At 48.2% G+C, this 14,543-nt stretch overlaps 2 protein-coding genes across 4 annotated transcripts in view; both read left to right on the plus strand.

Moving 5' to 3' along the window:
* The window catches only part of Prrc2b (proline rich coiled-coil 2B), an 82,259-nt gene extending 78,202 nt beyond the window's left edge, over positions 1–4,057 (plus strand). The window contains 1 exon segment of the mRNA XM_050155360.1: positions 265–4,057. Coding sequence (XP_050011317.1) covers positions 265–396 — 132 coding nt within the window. The 3' untranslated portion in view covers positions 397–4,057.
* A 3,171-nt stretch (positions 4,058–7,228) lies between these two features.
* The window catches only part of Pomt1 (protein O-mannosyltransferase 1), a 17,491-nt gene continuing 10,176 nt past the window's right edge, over positions 7,229–14,543 (plus strand). Inside the window, exons 1-9 of one of the 3 annotated variants that reach the window (XM_050155386.1) lie at positions 7,229–7,387; positions 7,972–8,123; positions 9,311–9,417; positions 9,550–9,600; positions 10,825–10,971; positions 12,243–12,354; positions 12,741–12,806; positions 12,895–12,988; positions 13,249–13,404. In XM_050155386.1, coding sequence (XP_050011343.1) covers positions 7,352–7,387; positions 7,972–8,123; positions 9,311–9,417; positions 9,550–9,600; positions 10,825–10,971; positions 12,243–12,354; positions 12,741–12,806; positions 12,895–12,988; positions 13,249–13,404 — 921 coding nt within the window. In that variant the 5' untranslated portion in view covers positions 7,229–7,351. Of the gene's footprint in view, positions 7,455–7,475; positions 7,817–7,971; positions 8,124–9,310; positions 9,418–9,549; positions 9,601–10,824; positions 10,972–12,242; positions 12,355–12,740; positions 12,807–12,894; positions 12,989–13,248; positions 13,405–14,543 lie in introns of those variants that run through there. The other 2 variants (XM_050155388.1, XM_050155387.1) reach the window with 2 other exon arrangements.

Below are 14,543 nucleotides of genomic sequence, written 5' to 3' on the forward strand. Positions count from 1 at the left end.
TCTTCCTATCGGCCTTGGGACCGGAAATGCTTCACCCAGGATATGCTACTGTTGAATTCTCTGTAGAGACCCCGGAGTCTTCCTCCCTCTGAATCATGTACTCCGTGCCTGTTTGGGGGAGGGGGAGGGCAGTTCTGGCTACACAACAGACTCCTCCTAGGGCTTTTGAGGGTAGTGTTTGCTCTGACTCAGGAGCAGGGAGGGAGGGGTCTCTACACATCTTGCCCTGCGGTCACTTTGATTTTCCTGTCCATCTGTCCAAAGGCAAAGCGAGTGGATGAAAAACCCAGCCTGGGAACCGTGAAGCTGCAGGAGGCCTCTTCAGCCACCTCCCAGATGAAGCGAACCGGAGCAATCAAGCCCCGGGCGGTCAAGGTAGAGGAGAGCAAAGCCTGAAGGGGCCTGGTGTCTTTGCCTCACCCTGACAGGGACGGGTGGTGCACCAGCCTGGACAGAGCTCTCTCCACTCCTGAAAGCTCCAGAAAGTTCCATCGTCAGCCAGCCCGCATCGTGGATATATGGCCTCGACCTGCTTGCTTTGGTACAAAAGAGCAGACTCCCTCCTTCCCACCCCTCTGCCCAGTGACTGTGGAGTGAGTCTCCTGCGCAGTGCAGACCCGCCCGCCCGCCCCATCCCCAGGCACAATGGTTTGGCAGCAGGGTCATTTTAATTTTAGCTGGAGGCTTTTTGTTTTAAAAAGCAGCTACCGTTTTTACAAAGGGGAAAGAAGAACAAAATGCTAGCTACGTCTGTATAGCTGAACTTTTATACGTTCCTTGCTGTCCTCTCTCTGCTCTGCTGTCCCCAGTGGTCTCCTTTTATCTCTGTCCTGTTTGAAATGTCCCAGTGCTACCTTAAGAGGTGATTCTTAAGAGTGTCCACACACACATATATACAGACACACACAGTTGACTAACCTTTGGCCTTTTTAAGGATGTAACTAGTCTATCTGGTGGCCCCTTACTACCTTCGGTGCCATAAGGTTGGTATCTGAGTTCAGTTCCGGCCTCTGACTTGGAGTTGATGTTTCAGCATAAGAATTATCTGTTCTGGGCCCTTCTGAAGTCAGTGGACACACTGAGTGTTGGGGACCAGAGAGGAAATGTGGAGTTACAGTCAGCATTGGCAGAGGTGACCAAACCACAGACCCCACTAGGGGACTGTGCATTTGAGGCTCTATGCCTTAGCCTTCTGAGTGGCCGTGTTCCCCACTTCCTTCCTTTCCTCTTCCTGCTGTGTCCCTCTGGGTCCCTGTTTATCCATCCCTCACAGCTTATCACCAAAACCAGTAGGACAGAGGTGGACACCTGTTAGAGTTTGCAATAGCAAAGGCTATGGGATATTCCTCGTGTCCTTCACTCCCAGTAACAGAGCAGGGTGGGTAGGTTGCCAAGTAACCTATCCTCAGACAACTGGGCAAGGTCAAGGTACAGTGGCCTGCAGAGAAGCTAGTGAAGCCTTCCTAAAAGGATGGTTTCTTAGTACTGCCCCATGCAGAAGGTTCGTGTGAGCGCCTGTGTGCTGGGCTTTCTGCTCTCACTAAGAACAAGGAAATCATCCCGTCACTCAAAGAAAAGTGAAGGGGGATTTCAAGTTGCTCAGATACTCTTTGGGATCCCCAATTAATCACCCACCTGGGGGTGCTGGAGACCACCTGCCTCAGAACTCAACAGTGGTGGCAAGGCTGGGACAAGCCTGTATTGCCATGGCTGTGAGAACAGAAGCATCTTGGGTGCTCCTGTAGGGGCTGCATGCTGCCTTGCCAGTTGCTGGAAAGAAGCACAGTCTGCGCACCCCCCACACACACACACTGTCCCCAGGGTTACCTGACAGGGCAGGCCTGTGAAAAGCATCTGTAGCTCTCAGCTCCTCTCCCTTCTTGCCTCTGCCCTCCAGCCTTTAGTCACGTCTTTGTCCCGGCTCTTCCTAAAAAGCACTGCCCACTTAGAGAACCTGGCACAGATCTGCCTTGTCCCTCACCTGCTGTCCCCTCACCCTGGAAGTATCTGGTTACTGTCCCAGTGATTGAGCCCTCTGTCCCACTGCCAAATCTCAGTAAAAGCCACACACAGTCACCTTTACCTGTCCTTAGAAATGCGGCTAGACCCACCTCCCCTAATGCTGGTGGGCGTTATGTGTCAAAAGAAACAAACGCTTTCTCCTTCAGAATTTCACAGTCCAGGATGCTGTTACAAACTCAGAATGTGCCCTTTCGGGAGCCTGCTGTCAGAATGATGGCACTTCCTGTTTGAGAAGGGAACTTGGGAGGCTGCCTGTTTCCAGTCCTTTCTCTCCCCGTTTCCCTCCTGCATCCCACCCCAAATAAAAACAAGAAACACTAGAATTTATTTATATGTATTGATGTTGTAGGTCTAGATGGAACAGAAAAAGGTAAAGTCCCACTGCTCTGTTTATCTGATGTCTGCTTGCTCTGTGCAGGGAGGCAGGAGATTGCATGTGAAGTTGTGCTCGTGCCTCTGACCTCAGCTGTGGGCTCCTCCCCGCTGAGATGCACATCTGCAGCCAGACTCTGGGGACAGGGGGCAGGCTACAGGCCTCCAGACGTCCCTGCCCTTCGTATGATCTGGTCAAGCCAAGTTCTTAGTGCAGTGTCTCTTCATGTGGATTTTAGCACCAAGCTCAAGGTTTAATAGGACTTGGGGTCTTATTTTGGTTTCAAACCCCCTCTTCAGATCATAGATAAAACATAGGAATTCTGTCTAGGTGCCATGGCCTTTATGGGAGCAGGCAAAACCCAGCACCTGTCTTTTCTACTGCTGAGATGGGTAGAGGTGGGGCAGAATTATTTACTCCTGCCTACTGGAGTTCCCTCCTAATGCTGGTAGCTTTGTTGGGCCACTGATGGTGCAGTCCATAGCTTGGCATCCAGGAACTCTTCAGTGCTATCGAGCCTGACGGTGTGTTCAACTGAAGATGGCTTCTTAACAGTTGCTTTCCTTGTCTTAATCCCAAGTTTACCATTTTCAAATTCAGAGTTCGCAGAACACTTCTGGGTCTAGATTCCTTAGGGGGCAGACAAAGGATGGCTGCATTACACATTCTGAAAAGCTGGTTCATGACTAGAGCCATGGTCGCTCTCCTGCTGCTAGAGCTACCGGGACATCTCAGTGTCGACATTACTCTCCTGTCCTCTGGAGCTGTGATGGTGTCATGAATGTCGGACCTCGGAGTTCAGGGCACATAGTGCCTGCTGAGGCCATGAGGCAACTCTGGCTAAGCCCACTTCCCCACCCCCTCCCGACATCCATTGGGTCCCCCTCTGCCAGGTATTCAGGTTTATTTGCCCTCGTTTCCAGCGATGCAAGCCTGGGTTAGAGGGCCTGCTGGCATCGTTTACAACCAACGGCACAAAAGTGTGTCTTCCCTTGTATTCTTTGATGAGTGGGAAGTGGAGACTTCCAGAAAGTCAGCTTTCTTGTGCGTTGCCTCTGAGACAAGTTATCTGGAACAGAGCGGCCCTGTGTTGGGGATGAGCGTGTCACCGGCTGTGTTCTCCTCGAGGCCCACCAGCTCTGACTGGTGACTTTCCAGGCACGTGACCCCTGCAAGTTCCACCTGCTTCAGACCTGCTTCATCCCCAAGCCCCCTGTTGGCACGTCACAGTCCTGGAGCAGCAGTCCTGTGAAGGCTCCTTGCAAGGCTCCTCAGTTGTTAAAACGGGTCCTGTGCCCTCAGCTTTCAACCTCATACCCTTTGTAGAAAAAGATTTGGGGGTTTTTGTTCTTTTTGAGGGTCTTTTTTCTTTTTTTTTTTTTTTTCCTTTTATTTTGGCCTTTCCTCTGTCTTCACTAAGACCAGATATTTGAAAGGGCAGACGATGTTAAAGGTGTACCGTGCAACTTGTTTAGACGTGATTTGGGGAACCTCTTACCTCGGATGGGAAATGGAATGGTGAATTCACCTTCCCTTCCCTCCGGTTCAGTCCCTGTTGTTTCTCCTTTCAAATATGTGATTGTACTAGCTCTTTCCGTATGAAAGAACTCTCCTTATTTAAATAAAAAAGTATAAAAAAATAAAGCCAACCATGCTTTCTCAGATTGTGTCCATTTTATTTCTCAGTCATTGGGAAGGTGGAAGAGTTCTACTGTTTCCATAGCTTACAAACTAGGAGTGGCTGAGAGAAATGTCTTAGCTGAGTGCTGCACTGTGGTAGGGTTCCAGGGAGTCAGCCAGGCGGGGGTCTCCAGAGAAACAGCTTTTCAGTACACTAGCAGTCTCCGTGGGACTCTTGTATGGCTTTTTTTTTTTTTTTTTTTTTTCGGGGTCTCTGTGGCTTTGGAGCCTGTCCTGGAATCTTGTATGGCTTTTTATATGTGACTTTTGCTTCTTTGTCTCCCATAATTGTATTTGTTGTTGCTGGTTTTTGATTGTTTGTTTGTCTTCGATTTTTTTATTTTATTTTTTGACACGGTTTCTTTGTACTTTTGGAGCCTCCTGGAACTCAATCTATTGACCAGACTGGCCTCAGACTCAGAGGTCAACCTGCCTCTGCCTCCCGAGTGCTAGGATTAAAGGCGTGCGCCACCACTGCCCCACAAGTCCTGTTTTTTGTTTGTTTTAAAGCTTTAAGATGAGAATCTAAAGATGTCCCCAATGTGGATGGAAAGTTGTAGGGTAAAAGGGCCAGCCAAAGAAACACACTCTGGTCCTCAAATCAGCCAGTGAAAGAAACACCCTGAAACCAGTGCCAAAAGAACACACTTTGGCCCAGTGAAAGAAATATGCTCTGGACCCAAAACTAGAGCCAAAAGCTAAAAAGGAAGTGACCAAAAAAAAAGTTTGGCCTTGAACACAGAACCAGATCTGCCCCCCTGATCAACTAATCAGAAAACCAACCAATCCCTGAGCAGAGATCCAGCCAATCTGAGATCAAGGGACTGAAACCTGACCAATTCTCAACCTGAAAAATCTCCCAGGAAAAATTGCCCCTAAGAAGCCCTATAAGCCCTGCACTTGTTCACTCTGCTACTGTGCTTTTTCCACCCTGGGAGAAGCAACCACTCTCCTGGATTCTTCCCTCCCAATAAATCTCTTGAATGAGGTTTGGGTGAAGACCTTTAGCTGGACCTTAGACGGAGTGCCGAGCAGGGCTTTAACTCTTTAGCTGGGGAAATCTTCCCCTAGCAGAACAGAGTTGTCAATATTCCTGGAGTCAAAACAGTAAGCCAAACTGCAACAGCTTCACTGGGGAGGCCTTCTGGAGCAGAGCTGTCGCCTTAGGGAAACCTTTCCCTAGAGCAAGACTGTAAGCTGTTACACTTACTGTACTGTGACTGGCAGAATAATCGTCCACCTGAGCTGTAACACTCTGTGTTCCCTGGCCCCCAACAGCCAGCATCCCTTTCCATCTGAACCACAATGCTTACAATGTTGGTGTATGTAAGTGTGCAGGGTGCCCTCAGAGGCCTGTGCTACATGAGTCCTTGCTGCAGTGCTTACAGAAGTGGCTTGAGGGATGTAGCAGACATGGTAGTCCTTCCTTTGGGATCTTTGGCAAGGTTGACTAAGGAAGGAGTTGCAGATCACTGTGCCTATCCAAGGACACATTACCTAGCCTACTTGGCAGTTTTTTTCTTTTCCCTGGGTCTAGGGGACCCCCTACCAGATCATGGGGACACCACTAGGTTCATCTTGAAAATGGGCAGCACCAAGAAGCCCTGTGCTCCCTGTGGGCCAACCGTGTGCATCCTCTGTGTCCCTGTCTGACTACTGTCTGGACTTAGGCGGAACTGGAGGAGTGCACTGCACATCTGTGAAAGATTAGTTCTGGGGCAGAAAAGGGTTGCAAGGGTTCAGATGGGTTCAGGCAGTTGTACTTGGCTGCGCCATCACCAAGATGTGTAACCTTGGTACAGGGCTCTCTTAAGACACTCCCAAGTTCCTTATTTATTAAATGTGATTTGTTAACCCTATCTACTGAAAAGGGATGGTGTGGACTCATAGGTCACCCACTGGTAAGCACAGTGAGTTCTAGACCAGCCAGGGTTAGAGAGAGACCTTGTCTCAGAAAGAAAAAAAAAAAGCGGTTGACATGAGGAATCCAATCCTTCAGACTTTTAAGTCACTTGCTACAGAACTGGCAGGCATCTGGGCAGTAGTAACTACAGCCAAGTCCACTATTCAGGTTTCCAGCAGGCAGGATAAAGTCCTCCTAAGACTGTGTACCTACGGGCTGCCGTGAGGCACCAGCATGGCTTACATGCTCAGACTAAACCTCTGGGGCCCAGAGAGCTCTCTCCAAAGTCCCAGTGCCCTTTCTCTGCAGGAACTTGGGTAGACCATATTCTAATGGATAAGCTAGGAACAAACTTTCCCTCCATTGTTTTTAAAAACTGGTTTTTCAAGACAGGGTTTCTCTGTGTAGACCAGGCTGACCTCAAACTCAGAGATCCACCTGCCTCTGCTCCTGAGTGCTGGGATTAAAGGTGTCACCACCACCTCCCAGCTCTTACATTCTTCCTTACATAACCCTTCTGTGTCTGCATACCACTTGCCTCCCAGGTGCCTGAAGAGCCCATCCCCTGATTCCCTAGAACTACAGTTACAAATGGTTGTGAGCGGTTGTGAGAAAGTGTTTTTAACCACTGAGCAGTCAGTCTCTCAGGCATGCTAAAGTCTGGATGTCCTCCAGCGAAGAACTAACTTGTAAAAAAAATTAATTTTGACAAAACAAAAGCATGATTAAAGATCTGGAGAGACACTTCACTCGGTACAGGCACGGCTTGCCAGCTAAGCATGAGGACCTGAATTTGATCCCGAGAATCCACCTAAAAAGACATGCTTGTAATACCTACGCTGGAGAGGAGAGGCAGAGGCAGTAGAAACAGACCCTCAAGGCCATCCGCGGCTACTTGAGTGAGTCGGAGACCGGGGTGCCGGGGGTGGGGTGGGGAATACAATCTAGTCTGAATAGAGCTGATGAGGAAAAAAAAAAATGTTCCGCCACTATCTCCCCACACCCGTGCCCTTCCTCAGCCAGCGCGCTGCGTGACAAGAACGCTGGGGTCGGCTCGAGACCCGAAACGGGGAGCTCCAAGCACGTGATGAGCTCGTGGGCGAAAGAACACTGCTTTAAAATACAAAAAAAAAAAAAAAGCTATTGGAGTACTCAGACGTCGCGGGGATAGTCGCCGTCTCCCACCGGCACGCCGGTTGAGCTCCCGCGCACGCGCGCCTAGCCCTGAGCTCCTGTTGCGCACGCGCGCCGCTGAGTGCCTCGGGCCGCGCAGGAACGACTAGTTGAGCGTCGATCGGTGGGCGGTGAGGATTGTCGAGCGGCCTCAGCCCCAACGGTCGAGCCTGCCAGGCGGTTCGCAGGCGTGGCCCCAGATGGGGAGCCACTTTGCAGGACTCGCAGAAACGCTAGTAGGTTTTGGAGTGCCAGATTCGAGAGCTCTGCTGGGGCTCAGGAGTCCGGCTCGGGGGCGATAGGGTCGGTGGATGTTCCGGCGCAGCAAGGGCGGTTCCAGGGCGGCCTCCGGATGGACAGAGCTATAGAGAGAAAAGGGGCTCGGGACAGGTGCAATTAGGAGAGGAAAGCTCCGGGAGAGAACGGGAAGGTCCATCCAGGTCACTGGGTTATGACGGTTCCAGAGCTCCCCAAAGTAGGGTTTAGTTTGCGGCCACACTGGGAAATGACGGGAGGGCCACATCATTCATTAGCAGCCCCGCTCCTAGCTAGTGCCCAGCAGGTATTTATGGAATGACTTATAGAAATGAGTGTCCAGTTCTGAGTTTCCTGAATTCATCCCACAAATGTCTTTATGTGGCCCCTGTGCTTGAGTCCTCCAAAAGGTATGTTCTAGAAGAGCCCTGATTTGATTAACCTATGCTGTAATTCTCTGTAGGTGCCTTGAGGAGCTAGGCCACCTCAGGATCCTTTTCGTCTCTTTTGAATCTTTCCGGGCTGCTGTCCATTTACTTTTAATCAGAGTTCTTCTCTTTTCCAGGGTGTCCTCCCAAGCTTGCTTTTCTGCAAAATGTTGAGATTTCTGAAGCGGCCTCTAGTGGTGACTGCTGACATCAACTTGAATTTAGTGGCCCTGACTGGCCTGGGACTACTGACCCGACTGTGGCAACTCTCCTACCCACGGGCTGTGGTGTAAGTGGAATGGGGAGGAGAGTATATGATCCAAGAGGCATTGGAACTAGTGATTTGAAGCACCTTGCTATACGGTGCAAAGGGAAGAGAAATCCTGAACTTCTGGGCTTCTCGGTGATGTGTTTTAGCATGTAGGCAAGTAGCCATCACAAGCTACATTGTGGGTGTTGATGGAACCCCCAGAACAGCCCCTATAGTGTATACCTTTAGGTTTTGCCCTGGAGGGATGTAGTAAGGAAAGCTTACTTAAGAACAGTAGAAGAAATTCTAGTTTGCACCCTTAATTTTCATTCTGAAGGTGAAAGGTAGCGGTTTGATAGATTTGGAAGGGAGCTGCTTTTGTTCATAAAGGGAAAGTAGTTATTATTGAAAGGGTGTTTATTAACTAATACAGACATTCTCTTTTTACTTTGTTAGAGATATCAAGTAGAATATGATCCCGCTCCAAATAAATTCATTACCCAGCCTCAGCAACCCTAGTATAGTAGATTAGTTTGAAGAAAATCCTAGACATTATATTCTAATAATATTCCATTTAATTAAATATATAATTTAATTAATTCTATATATATTCTGAAAGATGAGAATTTTTTTTTCAAGGTAGAGTTTCTCTATATAGCCCTGAGTATCCTGGAACTCACTCTGTAGACCAAGCTGGCCTCGAACTCACAGAGATCTGCCTGCCTCTGGCTCCCCAGTGCTGAGATTAAAGGCCTGTGCCACCACCACACAGCTAAAAATAAATAATTTTTTTGTTTGTTTTTCAAGATGGTTTTCCAGTAGCTTTGGAGCCTGTCCTAGAACTAGCTTTTGTAGACCAAGCTGGCCTCGAACTCACAGAGATCCTCCTGCCTCTGCCTGCCGAGTGCTGGGATTAAAAGCAAGAGCCACCGCTGCCTGACAAAAAAAATAAATATTTTTTAAGTTTTAAATAACAGCTAAGATTTCTCATTGGCTATAGAAGTGTTTGTTTGGGGGCTGGAGAGATGGCTCAGTGGTTAAGAGCATTGCCTGCTCTTCCAAAGGTCCTGAGTTCAATTCCCAGCAACCACATGGTGGCTCACAACCATCTGTAATGAGATCTGGCGCCCTCTTCTGGCGTGTAGGCATACAGACAGAACATTGTATACATAATAAATAAATATTTTTTTTAAAAAAGAAGTGTTTGTTTGTTTGTTTGTTTTTAGCTTTGATGAAGTGTATTATGGGCAGTACATTTCCTTCTACATGAAGCGCGTCTTCTTTCTGGATGACAGTGGACCACCTTTTGGTCACATGCTATTGGCCTTAGGAGGTGGGTAAGAGAAACAGCCATTGTCTTTCAAGCCCGAAATATATTAAGTTTATCAAGTAAAATTTCTCAAGGGCAGAAAATCTGTGTGTTTTCTTGCCTTATTTGGTCCATATTCCAAATTTTCTGTTTTAGGTTATTTAGGAGGATTCGATGGTAACTTTTTGTGGAACCGGATTGGAGCAGGTAAGGATTTTAACTTTCCTTATTAATCTACACATAAAATAATGGAGACATGACACCTTTTATAAGAACCAACAATTGGTATTTATTAATCTGAACCAGGGTATGATTGATTATTTGGATTGAGTTCCAGGATAGCTAGGGCTATTACAGCAAAAAAACCTTTCTCAAAAAAAAAGAAAGAAAGAAAGAAAGAAAGAAAGAAAGAAAGAAAGAAAGAAAGAAAAAAAAGAAAACTTTGGTTAAAGGGGCTAGAGAGAGGGCTCAGCAGTTAAGAAACCAGAGATCCAGGGTTTGATTCCCAGCACCCACATGGGGACTCACAATCTTATCTGTATCCAGTTCCAGGGGACTTGACAACTTCTTTTGACCAGGCATATACAGTCATATATGCAGATCCATATAGGTAGCTGGGCAGTGGTGGCGCACACCTTTCATCCCAGCACTCGGGAGGCAGAAGCAGGTGGACCTCTTAAGTTTGAGGCCAGCCTGGTCTACAAAGTGAGTTCCAGGACAGCCAGGAGTGTTATACAGAGAAACTTTGGGGGAAAAAGAAAACAAACAAACAAAAGCACCCATATACATAAAATATGTAAAAAAAAATTTAAAAGAGAAAAGTCTGGTTAAAGTTTGAGTGTTTTGTGATTGTAATCGCTGATCTCTGGCTCTGTGCATGTGTCCTGTGGGTTTGGTAGCCTTTTCTATGTATGAACTTTTATGTGGCCACAACACTTTCAGAGCTACTTGGGGTAAATATACTAAGTCTCTATTAATTCAAGGATCCTTACTCATCATTCCTATGCGTGGTGAGAGCTGGTCTCTTGACTGTGTAAAGCTGGGCACACGGTAGTTAATGCGTGCGTCCCACCTGCGCAGAGTGGCTGAGGCAGGACAGCACCTGAACTTGGGAGCTTGAGAACCTCTATTTTTTTCCGAGATGGGATTTCATGATGTAGTCCTGGCTGGTTTGGAACTATGTAGACCAGGCTGGCCTCAAACTCACAGTGATCCTCCTGCCTCTGCCTCTCAAGTGCTGGAATTTAAGGTTGTATCAGTGTGCCCAATGGTGAGACCCTGTCTCTAAAAACCACCCACCACAAAAATCCCAGCGCTCATTTTAAAGACTTTACCCCAGGTTTCCACCCTTGGTTGTTTCATTTCAGAGTCTGTGAGCTGCCATGTGTTAGTATGCATGCTCTCAGTTCTGCTGTGTGATTCCCTTTCCAGAATACAGCAGTAACGTACCGGTGTGGTCCTTGCGCCTGCTGCCAGCCCTTGCTGGGGCCCTGTCAGTACCCATGGCCTACCAGATAGTGTTGGAGCTCCACTTTTCCCACTGTACCGCCATGGGAGCCGCCCTGTTGATGCTCATTGGTAAGCCTTTGGTTCCTGCCTGTCTGCCTGCCTTGGGCAGAGTACAGGAAAAAAAGCAAACATTTTGTGGCGTTTCACCACGAGGCTAGAAGGCCTGGTGTTAGAGAGTGCACTGCCCTAGTGCGCACATCATGTGCTTCATTCGGTTCCAGATTCGCCTCCACAAGACCCACACTTCTGGGCTGCCCTCTGATATAGATTGATGGACTATGAGCTCAGATTCTTATCAGAAGTGGAGATGTGGCCATAATGATTAGATTAGAGGTGGGACACTAGACAGTGCTCAAGGGCCTATATACACCATTGTATAACACGTGCACACAAGTACACACACACACACAAACACATAAACACACATTTTGTTTTGTTTTTTGAGACAGGGTTTCTCTGTAGCTTTGGAACCTGTCCTGGAACTAGCTCTTGTAGACCAGGGTGGCCTCGAACTCACAGAGATCCTCCTGCCTCTGCCTCCTGAGTGCTGGGATTAAAGGCACGTGTCACCCGGCACACACACAATTTTTAAAAACATTTTGATACCTAAAGAAAATAACCCTGAGATTGGTGATGTAACACAGTGATCAATCACTTGCCTATCATTTATGAGGCCATGGGTTTATCCCCAATGCAAAAGCAAAACTATGCCATACTGGTTCATGCTGAGTCTGGAACCCTGGCATATGAAAGGCTGATGTGGAAGAGTCTTGAGTTTGAGGTCAGCCTGGGCTATATACCAAGAGTTTTTCTCAAAATTTTTTCAAAACTCCCTTCTGCATCAACTATGTAAAGGCTTTTTTTCTTGGGGACTGGAAAGGTGGCTTAGATGTTAAGGGCATTTACTAATTTTGCAGAGGACCTGAGTTTAGATCCTATCATCCAAATAGTGGCTTACAACCATCTATAACTCCAGTTCCAGGGGATCCAGTGCCCTCTTTTGATTTTCATTGATAGCAGGCTCTTACATGGAACACATATGTACATATAGGCAGACCACTCATACATAGAAACATATAAAAAAGAAGATTTTTGCCCCCTTGTTTTTCCCTTAAAAGACTAGGTGCCATTTATGTGGTATTAGGTGTTTGGGTGATTCGTAAATGATTTAAAATATGCAGCAGGAGAGGTGAAAGGTTATATGCAAACATATGTCTTTGTACAAACTGGGCCTGAGCATGCATGGACTGGCATCCTCAGTTCAGTCTCCATGGAGACAGCTGTCTGCATCTCCTGTGCGTGTGCTGCTCAACACTGACAGCTGTTCATCTCTGCAACAGAAAACGCGCTGCTCACTCAGTCCAGGCTCATGCTGTTGGAGTCCTTACTGATATTCTTTAACCTCTTGGCTGTGCTGTCCTATCTGAAGTTCTTCAACTCCCAGGCACACAGGTAGGCAAGTGAGGCAGGCCTCTGGTGAGGGTCTGGCTGTGGCACCTAGCTGAGCAGCCCCTCCACCTCAGCCTCCAGAGTGCGCCAGCTCCGGGCCACTGCTAGTGTCTTGTATCTTGAGGAGCTGCTTGCAGAATGCCTTTTGATTACCTAATTCTGTGGTCGGCCCTGAGCCCATGACTTATAATGACACCCTTTTTAACTTTAACCCACAGTAAAGTTTTTCTTGACAAAAAGAAAAATCCTTTTGAGCCCCAGACTGGGAGGCGGGTTCTTTTTATGTGACTGGTGCCAGGGCTGGGCAACCTCGACTTCTCAGAGAAACATGCCTGCCCCTAGTGTCAGATGAGTCTTGTGAATGCTTCCTTGTCCTCTTCTTATCGCAGCCCTTTCTCACTGCGCTGGTGGCTGTGGCTAATGCTGACCGGGGTCTCTTGTTCCTGCTCAGTTGGGTGAGTTAGAGCCCCTGACTTGGACAGTATTCTTCCTGTTTATGGGGTTTTCTGTCTTATAACCTTCTCTCGTTTCTGTCTTTTTCAGTATCAAATACATGGGAATTTTTACCTACTTGCTTGTGCTCAGCATCGCAGCCGTGCATGCCTGGAACCTGATCGGAGACCAGACCTTGTCAAATGTAGGTGGTCCTGTCAGTGTCACGTGAGTCTGCTGTGTGTGGGGTTGGGGTATAAAACTCCCTAGGGAGCTGCTGGCTCAAAGGGTGGATCCTTGGGGCTTCAGGAGCAGGTGGCAGTGAGCCCGCTCACTTGTGCGCCTCCACTAGTGTCTGCATGAGAGGTGGGGCTTCTCAGTGACTTTCCCTAAGCCTGCATGCAGTGTCTGAAAATGGTCCTGCTGCTCCGCAGACAAGAGACCTTTCCTCTCCTCCCCTGGCAGATCTGCGTTTTCGGCCACTTGCTCGCCAGGGTAGTGGCCCTGCTGGTCATCCCGGTTTTCCTGTACTTACTGTTCTTCTATGTCCACCTAATGCTGCTCTATCGCTCTGGGCCTCATGACCAAATCATGTCCAGCGCCTTCCAAGCCAGCCTGGAGGTAAGAAAAATGATGTCCAGGTCGCTTCAGAACAAAGATAGTCAGAGGCTCAGAGTGTCTGTCTAAGCATGGTCAGATCTAGCCCGGGTGGTTCTTGTAGCTCCCAGAGGATCAGGTCCAGCCTGGGTGGTTCTTGTAGCTCCCAGAGGATCAGATCCAGCCCGGGTGGTTCTTGTAGCTCCCAGGAGGAAGCAATAGGTGGGTCACCATGGGTCAGGGCCAGCCAGGGCTCTATACAAGACCCTAAAAGCAAAATAAATGAGTAGATAGATAAATAGGTAGGTAGGTAGGTAGGTAGGTAGGTAGGTAGGTAGGTAGGTAGGTAGGTAGATAAGTAGATAGGTAGGTAGGTAGGTAGGTAGGTAGGTAGATAGATAGATAGATAGATAGATAGATAGATAGATAGTTAAAAATAAAGTGTCGAGTGAGCAGTACAGTCAAGTGATCAATGCCGAGTGATCCAGAAGAGTTCTGAAGTACAGACTGTGGGAACAAGTGAGGCCGCCTCTCTTAATCTGACTTGCAGTTAACCGCCTCCTGAGATAGACTCGGGCCTGGAGTGTGACATTCTGACTGCAGATGTATCAGGTTGAACATCTCTAACATGGAAGTCTGAAGTCAGCATGTTCCCATCTCCAGAGCCTCTTGAGTGCCAGCACGACACTCAGACAGCTCTGGATTGCGGGACATTTTGCATTTTAGACTTTCAGATTGTGGGTGGCCCCAAACCCTGCCACCTCCCCCCCCAAATTGGAACACCTCTGGTTCCAACATTTCGAATAAAGGGTACTAGGTTATAAAATGCACCAAACGTGGTGAGGAGTATAGACTTGAGCAGGCCTGCTCATGCATCCTGGCTCTGCTGAGAAGGTGCATGTCACCACACCTTAGTCTCCTCTCCTCAGCTCTTGGACACAGCTGCTTGGCTCGCACAGAACACCTGTAAAAGGAATGTGTGAGCCCGGCAGTGGTGGTGCACGCCCATAATCCCAGGACTCTGGAGGCATAGGCAAACGGATTTCTGTTGAGTTTGAGGCCAGCCTGGTCTACAGAGCAAGTTCCCAGGACAGGCTCCAAAGCTACAGAAAAACCCTATCTTTTAAAAAATTAAGGAAAGCCGGGGGGGGGGGGGGGGGGGG

The sequence above is a fragment of the Alexandromys fortis genome, unplaced genomic scaffold (assembly GCF_014885135.2).
Source record: "Alexandromys fortis isolate MF-2015 unplaced genomic scaffold, M_Fortis_MF-2015_v1.1 scaffold_72, whole genome shotgun sequence".
NCBI classification, from domain to species: Eukaryota; Metazoa; Chordata; class Mammalia; order Rodentia; family Cricetidae; genus Alexandromys; species Alexandromys fortis.